This window comes from Cupressus sempervirens, chromosome 4 (genome assembly GCF_028749045.1).
Source record: "Cupressus sempervirens isolate cs-2001-9-10 chromosome 4, ASM2874904v1, whole genome shotgun sequence".
Classification (NCBI taxonomy): Eukaryota; Viridiplantae; Streptophyta; class Pinopsida; order Cupressales; family Cupressaceae; genus Cupressus; species Cupressus sempervirens.
Window position 1 is genome coordinate 418,815,667 of NC_143121.1, and position 12,421 is coordinate 418,828,087.

Below are 12,421 nucleotides of genomic sequence, written 5' to 3' on the forward strand. Positions count from 1 at the left end.
ATAGAAGGGCGTGAGTTTGTAGATTAGAAAAAATTGCAAGAGTTACAGATAAAATGGCGCAATTTTTTTGGCAGAAAACCCTAGTCAAACTAGAGGTTTTTGAAGCAAATATGCATAAAAATAATTTCGAAAATAAAAGGCCAATAATTTCAACCAAGAAATTATAATAATTTTTTTTTAAATTTAGAGTATTAGCTCTGATACCATATTGCAAAGTAATTTGTTAAATGCTTATTATTAACAGAGACCTAGAGGTCTATATACACAAAAGAATAAAGCAATGTTTCCTTACGAAACAATCGTAAAGAATAGAAACATTCTATTCTAGCTAAAAAAAAGCTAAAGAAAGCTAACAGATAACTATAGACTAATATTAGAAACATTCTAATATTTACAATAGATTACAAATAGATAACTATTAACTAATAATGGAAGCTTATCTATTATCGTAATAAGAATTAACCACTTCTGACTTCCTTTTAGCTTATAAAGAAAATAGACATAACAAATAAAGAAAATATTTCCAAAACTAAACCACAGTAATGAGAATTGCCATGAAATCGCTTGAATCGCCGGTTTGGCAATTCAATTCATAGTTCCCCATTTTTTTGAACTGGTGAAACAGATCAGCAATTTCATCGCATGAATCGCCGATTCATGGAAAAAATCGCCAAAATCACCTTTGTGAATCGCAAAAAATCGGCCATGCGGGTAGGCAAAAAGTCAAGTCAAATTTTAATAAAAACACATCTTTTTTTAATGTTTTTTTTTTTGTTTACAAATACTAATAGACATTTATTTCATGGATCTTCATCTTACATACATTTATGATTTGATGTCTTATGGATCTTCATCTTACATACATTCTATGATTTGACTCATTATGATCCTATGATTTCTATTTACTTCAGCTACAATTAACATTTTATGTGTAATGTAGTTATGTATGTGATGGATTTATCATTTATGTATGTTAGCTTCTATTTGATGATGTTATAGTGTGTTTAAGTTATATTCAATTAAGGGTGCATGAAATAAGTTTTAAATTGTTAAAATCTCTAAATTTCAAGGATTTTTAAATTTGTCGATTCGTGGCCAATTCATGGCCGATTCGCAATTCGATTCAGCCTTTGCTGATTCTGATTCTTGTTACTTTGCACTAAACATACAGCCACTCTTGTAGGTTTGATAGTGAATAATATAGCAGAAAAAATGAAAACAAAATATCTGCATTTGATTAAAAACAAAGATATGATCATCAACTCTACAATGAAGGCCATAATTGCACATACAAAAAGTAAGGAAAGGGTTCAATACACTCTCTTTGATGTTCACTTCAGCCTGTTCAGTACAGTGGGAGCTTGATGGTGAAATGAATTTTCATGAAGAGTAGTTTCTTGGGAAGCCAAAAGTTGCAAATCGAAATTTTTGCACAAGTAAAAAAAAATTGCAAGGAATTGTGGATCGACAAACAAAGCAACTTTAGGAAGAGACAAAGGGGTGGGAATCATAAATGATGGCTTCATAGGACAAGCACACAAAATTGGGTGAAGATGAAAAATGATTTAAATAGCAAGAAAGAAAATGATTTTCAATCCTTTTTTAAATCCAACCAAATAAAGATGAATCTCTCTCTCTCTCTCTCTCTCTCTCTCTCTCTCTCTCTCTCTCTCTCTGCAATACATGCAGAGATACTGTATAGTTTGAATTCAACTCTTGACAATACCAGCCTGGTGCAACAAAAGGCAATTGTAACACAGGTTTTAAGAATTGGATATTGTTTCAAGTTTGATTTGAAATCCTAGTACTCATATGGTAGTTCAGTCAAGAGGAGTTGATAGGCTGAATCACCATCGCTTGAGAAGAAGCAATCTTTGAGAAAAGTGAAATGTTGTGTCCCCTTTTTGAGCTAATGGAATAATTTAATAGTTTAACTTGAGTTGCTCAAAAAGTAACATTATTGAAAAAGCAACTTTTAGTGTATTGAAATTAGTGACATTATAAAGTGCCAGAATTTGGAATCTAAGACTGTCAGATTTCTATCATAATTGTCATCTTTAAGTGCAAGATTTTGGAATCAAATACTGTGATTGAGCTACTTCTATTCAGTTGTGATGAATATCGAAATAGTATCAAAGGCTCAAAACACAAAAACCATAGTGACAACAAAAGAAACATTATCCAAAAAGAAACATTATCAATAACAAAAACCATAGTGACAACCCCATTGCCTTAACTGATTTTGGTATACTTTTGAGTAATTTACATTGGGATACGTACTGTGATGGGGCAGTCTACACTATCCTATTGTTTATATTGGTGTATAATTAAGAGGATGTGACTATCACCTATTTATTCATACCGTAGTCTTCTTGTGTTTCCAGCTATTATATTCTCTAGGTGTCTATTGATGCATCATGTATCTAAGTTGTTTGTTGTAGACTTTATCCAATTACGTACCTCTGCCATTAATCTCGCAATGAGTGAATACTTTTATGTTACTAAGAAAATATTTAGGGTTTATTGTCATTATTGTTTTAAATATAGCATTTATCAAGTGATTATACTGTATACATGAATATAAAAATTTACATCACAGGCCACAACTTTAAATGCATGAAATGAAGTGGTGAGCCGGATACTATTGAAGAACCTGAGATTTTATTGTTCCTGCTGCTTTGAATGGGGTATTTATCCCATGATTATGCATGCAGATAAAAATTTACATCACAATCTGCAGCGTTAAATGATTGAGGTGAAATGCTGAGTTGAACGCCAGTGAGATATATGAAGGATCACACTTATGGACCTGGACTACAACTGTAATCCCAGGAGAATTTTTAGTGTTCCACATGGATCAAGAAAGGTTATTTTCTTACAAATAATCAGCTACACTAGCCAAATATCATATCAAGAAAATTCTGCTAGGGAAGAACCTGTCTTCTTGAAATAAATAGCATTTTAACAAAAATCTTATAATTATTATTCCTAACATGACAGAAATATAGTTGTGTTATTGAATCCCCCAAGCCACTTTTAATATTTCAAACTGGCAAATTCTATAAGTAAAGCAGAACACTAGAAATTTTTTTTAAAAAAAAAAATATATATATATATATATATATATGTTCAGACAGCAGTTTATCTGAAAAATGTATGCAAGTGCTACAGTTATGTATTAATTCATTCTTGACATATGTATACCTGTGTTGACAGCCTCCTGACCTCTTGATTCAATATGATACCTAATAGTGTCAGATCTTCATAATTTCTCCTGTACAAGAATATAGTTATTCTGTCACACAAAAACATCATGTTTCCAACCCAAAAAATACACATTTTTTTAGCATCCAAGAGCCCGATGAGGTGGCCTCAAAAATTAAAATGAAGAAAAATACTGATAACAATTACCCATAGTACATTCTAAAGAAATCTATCAAAATTTACAGGCTGATGAGCAGGAAATGAGTTTGGAAATTGGTGTACCTGTGAACAAACTTCAGCTCAACCTCATCGGCTTGCCCAAAAATATATTTACGAAACAACCTGACAAGATGAAATTCATCAAGTTCCTCAAATGGACCAAAATTGATCATTTGAGGGCATACCATATAATATGTTGATGAGGTAAAAAAAGGAATTTCATGCTGTGATATTGCTATCAGGATTTAACTGTGTAGTTTTTGAGTCAAACTCAATGACCCATGCATCATGAGTAGTGATTCCCACATGAATCCATCTCTCACAAGAATAAATGGAACACTTAGCACTCATTGGATCTAGGTGATGCTCACAGAGGTGAAGCACTGGGACTTCCCGGGAGGTCACCCTTCCCAGTACTACTCCAGCTCCTATGCGCTTAACTACGGAGTTTCCTCCATGGTTGGCTTGCTGTGGAAAATACCCCCTACTTATCAATTGATGAACGTACGGGGCTTTCTAATGAATGGTTCATGAGGCACAACACTTGGTGAAGGTTTTGCAAATGGGGTTGCAAGCAACGTGGATTTAGCCATGGAGGAAACTCCGTAGTTAAGTGCATTCAAGCTGGAGTAGCACTAGGATGGGTGACCTCCTGGGAAGTCCCGGTGCTTCACCTCTATGAGCATCACCTAGATCCAATGAGTGCTAAGTGTTCCATTTATTCTCATGAGAGATGGATTCACATGTGAATCACTACTCATGATACATGGGTCATCGCGTTTGACTCAAAAACTACACAGTTAAATCCTGATAGCAATATCATAATTTGACTTGTTGTGGAAAATACCTCCTACTTATCAATTTCATGCTGTCAAATAAAATGAATCAACCACCAAAATGTAATTCATGACAACAAGAACTACAACCGATGATGTATGAAAGATTTGTGAACAAAGTAATTACCCTCATGTATCATATTCATATGTGAATAGAAGCATGGTTGATGGTCAATGAACAACAATCCACCACTTGTTTGATCGGAATGCAAAGATACAATATAAAAGTGGAAAAATGAACTCATTCAAAATGGAAAGTTTCACATTTGTCATTTATCTCTCCTAAAATATCAAAAATTTGGAAGAAAACATAAAGATACACCTCTCTACATGTCATTCCAAACAAGAAATATAAGCGCACACTACAACGTCTTGAGTCTTGATTAATGATCTTTTCCACACAAAAATCCATTCTCATGTGACACCCCCTCACAAGTGGTTGTACTAAGGTATGTTAAAAAACAATATTTTCTGTTTAATTGGACTACTACAAAGGTTTGGCTTATTTATATGCACCTATAAGAATTTTTCCATGACAAGGAATAAGAAAGATTGTTACCAATTGCTCATTTCCTCAAAATTACATGTGTACTTTTTCAAGATTAATTCAAAATTCACTTTGGGCCTTCAAGAAATGCAAACCTAAGCCAAATCAATCCATATTAGAGAACCACATAGATGAGAAGTTCATTCATAATTATCCAACTGTGTGTTGATGTTCATTCCTGTTTATTAGTTGTAATGTTTCTTTAATGGTTGTCTTAGTCTTTAGTTGAATAGGTAGTTTCAATTTTCATCTTTTGTCCACAATTATTATTTTTATAGACATCGTCTTTTTAAATCTATGTAAGGAGCTATCATATCCTCTATTTAATAAATCGATTTACCATAACAGGGTATCAAAGTAGGGCGATGGGATTTCATAAAATTTGGCAAATTAGGAAAATTTGAGCCTCTTCTAATTGGGAAGTTTTTCCATAAATTTGGTTTATTAAAATAAAAAATCATTGGAGGTATTTTATGAAAATTTTGAGGTTCGTCTTTGAAGATTTTTGTTGAAAATGGCAAGCTTGGTCAAGGGTTTTGAATTTTCGATCACACAATTTCGTGGTTTAAGCAAAAACCTCTAATTTTCGAAGGTTGCATGTACTTGCATGTGAGTTACATGTTCTTGCATGTGAATTTTATGAGTTGCATGTTGCTTACCATGCGAAATCTCACATTTTGTCGGAATAAGATTTCTCTAGTGGGTTTCCGTAATCTTTTCCCTTGAAATTTTTCTAATGGGTTTTTATAAATTTTTCCCTTAAAATTTAATGTTCTGATAGATTTTCATAATTTTTTCCCTTCAATATCTTGGGGGTTTTAATAACATTTTCCTCAAAAATTGTTTGCAAGGATTAAATAATTTTTTATTTGTTGGGTTTTACTATTTTTTTCCTCAAAAACAAAGTTTTGTATTCTGTGATTTGAGACTTGAATTCTATTTTTTTGTATTGATTGATTTTTCACCTTAAAAATCATGTCTAGTTTTCCAATTTTTCTCATCAAAAACCTTTTCTAGTTTTTGTAATTCACAAAGTTTGCATGGGATATTCTATTAAAGATTCTTGTTTTAGGGTTTTTACCATTTTCCTTGAAAAATGATGCTTCGTTTACTTCAAATCATGGTATCTTGTAGTTTGTTTTGGGGCATCCTACTCATTTGCAGTAGTTTAATGGGTTTGTCAATTTTTCCTTAAAATCATGACAGTTATTATCAATCCATGTCTCAGTCTAGAAGGACAGGGCTCTTATCCAACATTAAGTTCGATGTTTTTGTGTTCATTTTTAGTCAAAAGTTTTGCAAATTCTGGTGGGAATAGTGGTAGACTCATTTCAATGGAATCGTCAGTGGTAGGTTGTTGTCTTTTGTTGCAAAGCGTTTTGAAGAAGAGGGCAAGACCTTCTTTACCTTTTCTAGACAGATTTTGGCCACTCTTGGTCATTAATGTTTTGGAAATCCAGGGAGGCTTAACAACAAAACATTTTGAAGAATTTGTGACCACAAGACATGTATAGTCTTTTGTAGGGTAGTTACACGATGTCTATTAAGGAAGGGTGTTAGAATATTGTAATGTTTCTTTAACGGTCATCTTAGTTAGTCTTTAGTTTACTAGGTGCTTTCTATTTTGTCTTTAGTTCACGAGTGTTTCTTTTAGAAACATCGTCTTTGTAAATTTATATAAGGGGCTTTTATCTCTTGTACTTAATACAACATCAATTTCTCATAACACTTTTTATCCCACATTATACTACATTGTCACTGACCACTGATGTAATTTGACAACCTTCAGACCTATCAATGACCAAATTTGCATCTATGAAAGTATAAGTATTCACGCAATTTGACAACCTTCAGGCCTATCAATGCCACCAAATTTGCAAATATGGAAGTATAAGTGCTTGCAGAGCTGACAAGTCACCAGAGTTCTTCCTTTCACTCTCTCTAACCAAAGGGTTGATATTTGGTGATATTGTTTGTGGAACAAGTGAGCTTGTCAACATGTCATGTTGATTTGAGTCCTCTATGTATACGTTTTCTTCAGTTCTACCAGATCTGGTGGTCACTCCAGATCTGTCAGACCCCAGACATAGTCATCCACGAGATCACAGAAGCAGACTAGAGGTTCTATCCATCCGCAGTCCTCCTTCAGTGGCTGACTTCTTTTTGCCTTGAAAGGACTCCTAGTCCTTGTTGCTTCCATTCCCTGAATCTTTCTTCTTCTTCTTGTTTTTGCTGTTCACTTTTCTCGGACACCGTTTGGTGGTCCTGTTGTTGTCAGATATCTTGCTGTAATCTTTCAGTCCCATGGACCTTTTGATGGTCTTTTGTTGGACATTTATATATTTATCTTATCTTATCTTATCAGTTTCTTTGTTTCCTTGTGATCAGTGGGTCTCTTTCATGTGTTTTCAAGTCTGTGGCATTTGAGGAATTCTACACTGTTCAAGATCTGAAGATTGTAATGGATGCCCTCGGAGTAGAAGTTTGTTTCACTTCTTTTTTTTAATCTTGCAGTTGTTTAGAATGGATATTGAATTGACCAAACACAAAAATGTCTATAGAATGACAGCAATATTGAAAATCAATTTATATTCTAATACTGAACTTTACTGATATCTTATCTTTCTATGCTTACTCAATCAATGATTACAATGCAATGGATTGCCATATATTGCTGCTCCAGTCACAATGTTGAGCCCTAAGTGCATTAACAGCAATAATATTCCTCCAAAAGCATTGAAGTCTCACCTTAGGAGTGTTTCAGACCGTGTACAACACCCTTCAAGCCTGTACAACACCCTCTAGATGGTTGTGGACTTGTACAGCACTCCTCTTAATACTTACAGGCCTGCACAACCCTTTGTACAGCCCTATTTTCAGGTGATTACAGACTTGGTACAACTCACTGCAGATGTCTTTCAGACTGGTACAGCTGTATCCTAGGCATGTACGGCCTGTTTCTGGCTTGCATGACACTTTACAAAGGAATTTCAGTCCTATTCGACATTCATGAGCTCCCCAAAAATTGATAAGTGCTACCAGCAATAGCAGTTTGGTCACAACAATTTGGCCTCAGGCACAGCCTTCAACTTCTCAAATTGAACCCTTCTAGACAACTGAAACTGTATCAAATGGAAGTAAACAGCAAAATTGAACAATCAGGTTTTTACCTTAATGCATTACCAATCGAATCCCCAGACTATATCTTTTGACAGTATAGAGATAGTTGCTCATGACGGATTTCCTCCCCACAAAAGTTTGTGTTCTTTATGTGACTTCCTTAAGGCAACATAGTTTGATAAGGCATTCAGATAATGGGATTAGATGAATGGTTACTCCATGTTTAAGTAAGATTATGAGGATATTGGCACCACAAGTTCCTTGAGATGAGGATACAATGGAGGGATTGTATCTAATTGTGGATAGCTTTCAAGATCTTGATGACACCAGCTAAATTCTTTATTCACAAAGAGTTATACTGAATATTTTTGTAAAAACAAATTGAGCAACCTTTTTGTAGAATTGGGAATGCATGACCTAATCTACAATATGTTTCATCATTTTTTGGTGACAAAAACACTAAACATGATAAGGAGATTATTACAGCTATGAAGACTATTACTGTCATGTGTATAAATGGTAATGACATTTTACCCCATCTATCTTTTCCATGATATTGGTTGTTTGAAAACAAGAACATGCTCCTACTACTGACTTTGTGGGTTAGTCAATAGTGTGTTCAAAAAAGCTGAGAGAAAATTGAAGCTTCTCTTGAATAAAGAAGAGCGGGTGGAGAAAAGGAGAGAAATCAAGAAGTTGAAGAGGGTAGCTTGCCTCATGACAAAGATGTGACTGACTTCCAAGATGTTTCTGTAGATGTGCATGCATCTATACATATTGAAAATGAATGTAATGAAAAAGTAGTTTGAATGCACACATAGAGCTATCTAATGAAGTTGATATAACTGTGGGAATTGTAGGATACAATAATGCTGATTTTTCCTTTCATTTCAATGGCACAATGTCCTATAGAGAAAATAGGTATGGGTTGCACAAGCCTCTAAGTTAGGAAACTTGGAGATCATTATAGATAATCATGATGAAGAGATGAATTCCCTTGATATTATTGTATTTCATCATTATGTTGTCACGTTTTTCTCACTTGAATATTGCATGGTTTCAAAAAGATGGTGAGACTGTTCCTACAAATGGAGACAAATCAGAAAATTTAATGTGACAGCCTAAGACCCCTAGATGAATTTGGACAGAGGTCTCTAGCATTGCAAACAAGTTAATCTGAAGATATGTGGATATTTGAAGCTAAAGACAGAGAAATGTATGTTGATCCTCCCCAATCAGCTAATGTAATGAAGTTCTATCTCATTCCAATAATGTTGCTTATGATGACTTACGTACTTGTGAGTTGGAAAGTAATTTATTCACAGAGGCAACCAATCATGAGCAGTATATTTTGTCATTGCATGCTATTGATTTAGATTCACACTGCATCGTTGAGGGTGATAAGGGAGAGGCACAAATGATTTGGGACAATTTTGAAGATATTGGTGATAGGTATGGGTCTAGTTCTGGTTTTTACATGCAACATAATGGCAGTTTGTGACCTTGGTTTGAACATGGTTGGAAAAGACAATTCTTGATATCCACTGAAAATGAAGTGCAAGTTTTATCGAGTTTGAAAGGAAAACAGGCAAGTTGAAAAAATAATCCAAAGTGCATCAAGAGGACAAAATGAGCTTCATGTTTCTCTTACTGGAATACAAACAATGAGTAATTCTATGGGAGAAATTAAAACAGCTTACTCACACATGATGCATGAGAGGGATGTTGCCACCAAGTTTGCAGATGAGACTTTGTCCCTGACTAAGCAGTTAAGGGAAGAAGTTAGTGAGCTCACAATTGAACTTGATTCCACTAAGCTTGCTTACTAAAGTGTCCAAGTGTGCTAGAGGCAGAAGCAAATGATAAGCTGTATGAAGCCAAACATTTCAGAGAGAGGGAGAATAGAGAAATGGCCACCAAGATCAGCCAAGTAATGGAGGAGCTTGAAAATTAAAACAGTTTATTCACACCCAATGCATAATAGGGATGTTGCCACAAATTATCGCTCATGAGACTTTGTCTCTGACTCAGAAGTTAAGGGAAGAGGTCAGCGAGCTTGATTCCACTAAGTTTTCTCTATAAAGTGTCCAAGAGTCCAAGAGACACTCCTTGAAGCAAATGATCAGCTATATGAAGCCATATATTTCAGAAAGCAGGAGAATAGAGAAATGGCCAACAAGATCAGCTAGGTAATGACGGAGCTTGATAGCATTCAGGACGAGGACGAGTTCGAACTTGCACATCGTCCCCTAGAAGGAGCTTGGAGCACAAAAATGTTTTGGTGGAGCATGAGGATTATGATAGTAATCAGCTGACTGATAATACCTTGCTTGATGTAGGTACTGATATGACTTTTGACAATCCACTATTCGAATTCGATGAAGAAGTTTTTCCTATTTTTAGTGATGGTGGTGAGGTTAAATACAAGATTCAAGACCCAGGTACAAATAATAGAAGTGACTTGTTGATTCAAGATTGGAAATGTGGGCAAAATTTCGGTATTGGTTCTATGTTCACTCTCCAATCAACAATAATAGGACTACAGTTTTTGGCATGCACATGAGTTTGTATGCATTTTGCGATATCCGTAATTTTTATTTATTTAAGGACACATACTTGGCCTATTATGTCCTGTAGAAAGCAACTCTTGAATGGTCTTCTCTCTATCTCATCCTTTAGCCGCCTAGGGTGCCAGTAAGGAGTGATCATAATGGGCCTAGTGTCCTCCTCTAGCTCAATACTGTGCTCTATCCTTCTATCAGCCGGCCTACCAACTGGTAAGTCACTAAACACTTTAGAGTGCTTAGTTATAAGCTTCTGTATATCTGAATCATAGTCTGGTTTTTCTGTCCCATCAAATGTAGGCAACATCCTACACTGTACTGCCCAATCAATTGTGTCATGATCAACAAGACGCTGCATCTGTCTGAAAGAAATCAACTTCAAATTGATATTTGTAATAGCCTTACGGATGTGAGTTTTATCATCCTTGATGAACCTCATCTCCATCTTCTTGGTGGTGAGATAATTGTGCTCTATGGTGTGTAACCAGCTCATACCATAGAACCCATCAGTGCTGCCTGTGTCTACACATAAAAATCTGCCTTAAAAGAATAGTTATTCAGCTTCATGGGAAGCTTTGAAATCATATTGTTACACTTAAGAGTGTAACCATCAGCCACCTGCACTCTAAGGCCCTCAAACTCCCCTGTCTTAATCCCTCTCTTAGAGACTAAACATGAATCAATGACGTTGTGAGTAGCATCTATATCAAGTAGAGTTATAATATGCTGCCCTGCCAAGAGATCGCGCATCCTAAATTTACCTTCCTTTCTCAAGCTACAAAAGTATACCACCTTGAGGTTAGAATCATCAATTACTTCATCATCTTTGTCTAATGCCTCGCATGTCTCTTGTTCAATATCGCCTGGCTGTTCTGAAAAATTAGAATTCTCTTCCTCATCATAGAACCACTGCATCATCTTGTTTTTACCCTTAGGCTTCCAAAGGCAATCATGTTTTTCATCATAGGGACCTCTAGAATAAAAACATAGTCTCCTTCTCCTTAGATCATTAAGACGACGCTTAGAATCAGATCTGTCATTTTCTTAGGGGCTGCCCTATTATCATATGATGAAGTAGTAGGATTGGAAGCAAACTTGCTTTGTGGAGTAGACATCGATAAGGTTTCTTTCTTTTTTCATACCTTCCAGCAAGGTAGGTGGATCAAAAGACAAAATTCACCCTCTCAGAGGCTCAACTAATCCCTCTACAAATAGCATAACCTGTCTCCTCTCTGAAATGTTGTACACCATGAGAGATAAATGCTAAAACTCAATAATGAATGCCTCAAGATCCTCTGTCTGTCTCAACTATGTCAGCTCTCTAAAATAAGTCTCAAGGATCTTTCTATCAAATCTCTCTATCAGCTTATCAACAAAATCCTGGTAGAATACTATCTGGTCATGATGCAATGAAACTAGACCATGATACCACCAATCATGAGCTATCCCGTCCAAATACGAATGGTGTCCTCCTCAATCATGGGACACGAAGATAAGTATCAAGCTTATGTATCCAAGCTCTCACAGTAACCTTCCTACTACCATGAAAGTAAGTCAAGGTCATCTTACTGGATGCCTCCCTTAGATCAGTCTATCTAGGCCTCTATCTCTTAGGTGTGGGACTACCTCTAGTGTGCTCTCGCTTTTGTGTCAAGAACCCATCGAAATTAAGATTTTGCTTAATAGCTTATGGTAGAGCATCTCACTCAACATAATGGGCCACCACATCATCAGCGAATGGTGCAGCCTTCATCTTAGTACTAGCGACATCAAACTTAGGTCTCAGAAAGGTGGGTTGTTGTGGCCCATCATAAGTGCCTGTATGTTCAATCTTGTCCTAATGTAATGTCCCCGCTAATATGGTTATCTTAGGATATGTAATACCGATAACATAAATGTGAGAATCATAATAATGACAAATCTAACTATAC

General features: G+C 35.5%; 1 protein-coding gene across 2 annotated transcripts in view; it reads right to left on the minus strand.

Moving 5' to 3' along the window:
• LOC149561828 (uncharacterized) overlaps window positions 1-12,421 on the minus strand; it is a 129,626-nt gene that overhangs the window by 13,571 nt on the left and 103,634 nt on the right. For both annotated transcript variants that reach the window (XM_089825366.1, XM_089825367.1), the window contains exons 5-6: window positions 3,487-3,546; window positions 3,205-3,274 (exon numbers count right to left, since the gene is read on the minus strand). In XM_089825366.1, the coding sequence (XP_089681492.1) occupies window positions 3,205-3,274; window positions 3,487-3,546 (130 nt within the window). The remainder of the gene's footprint in view (window positions 1-3,204; window positions 3,275-3,486; window positions 3,547-12,421) is intronic.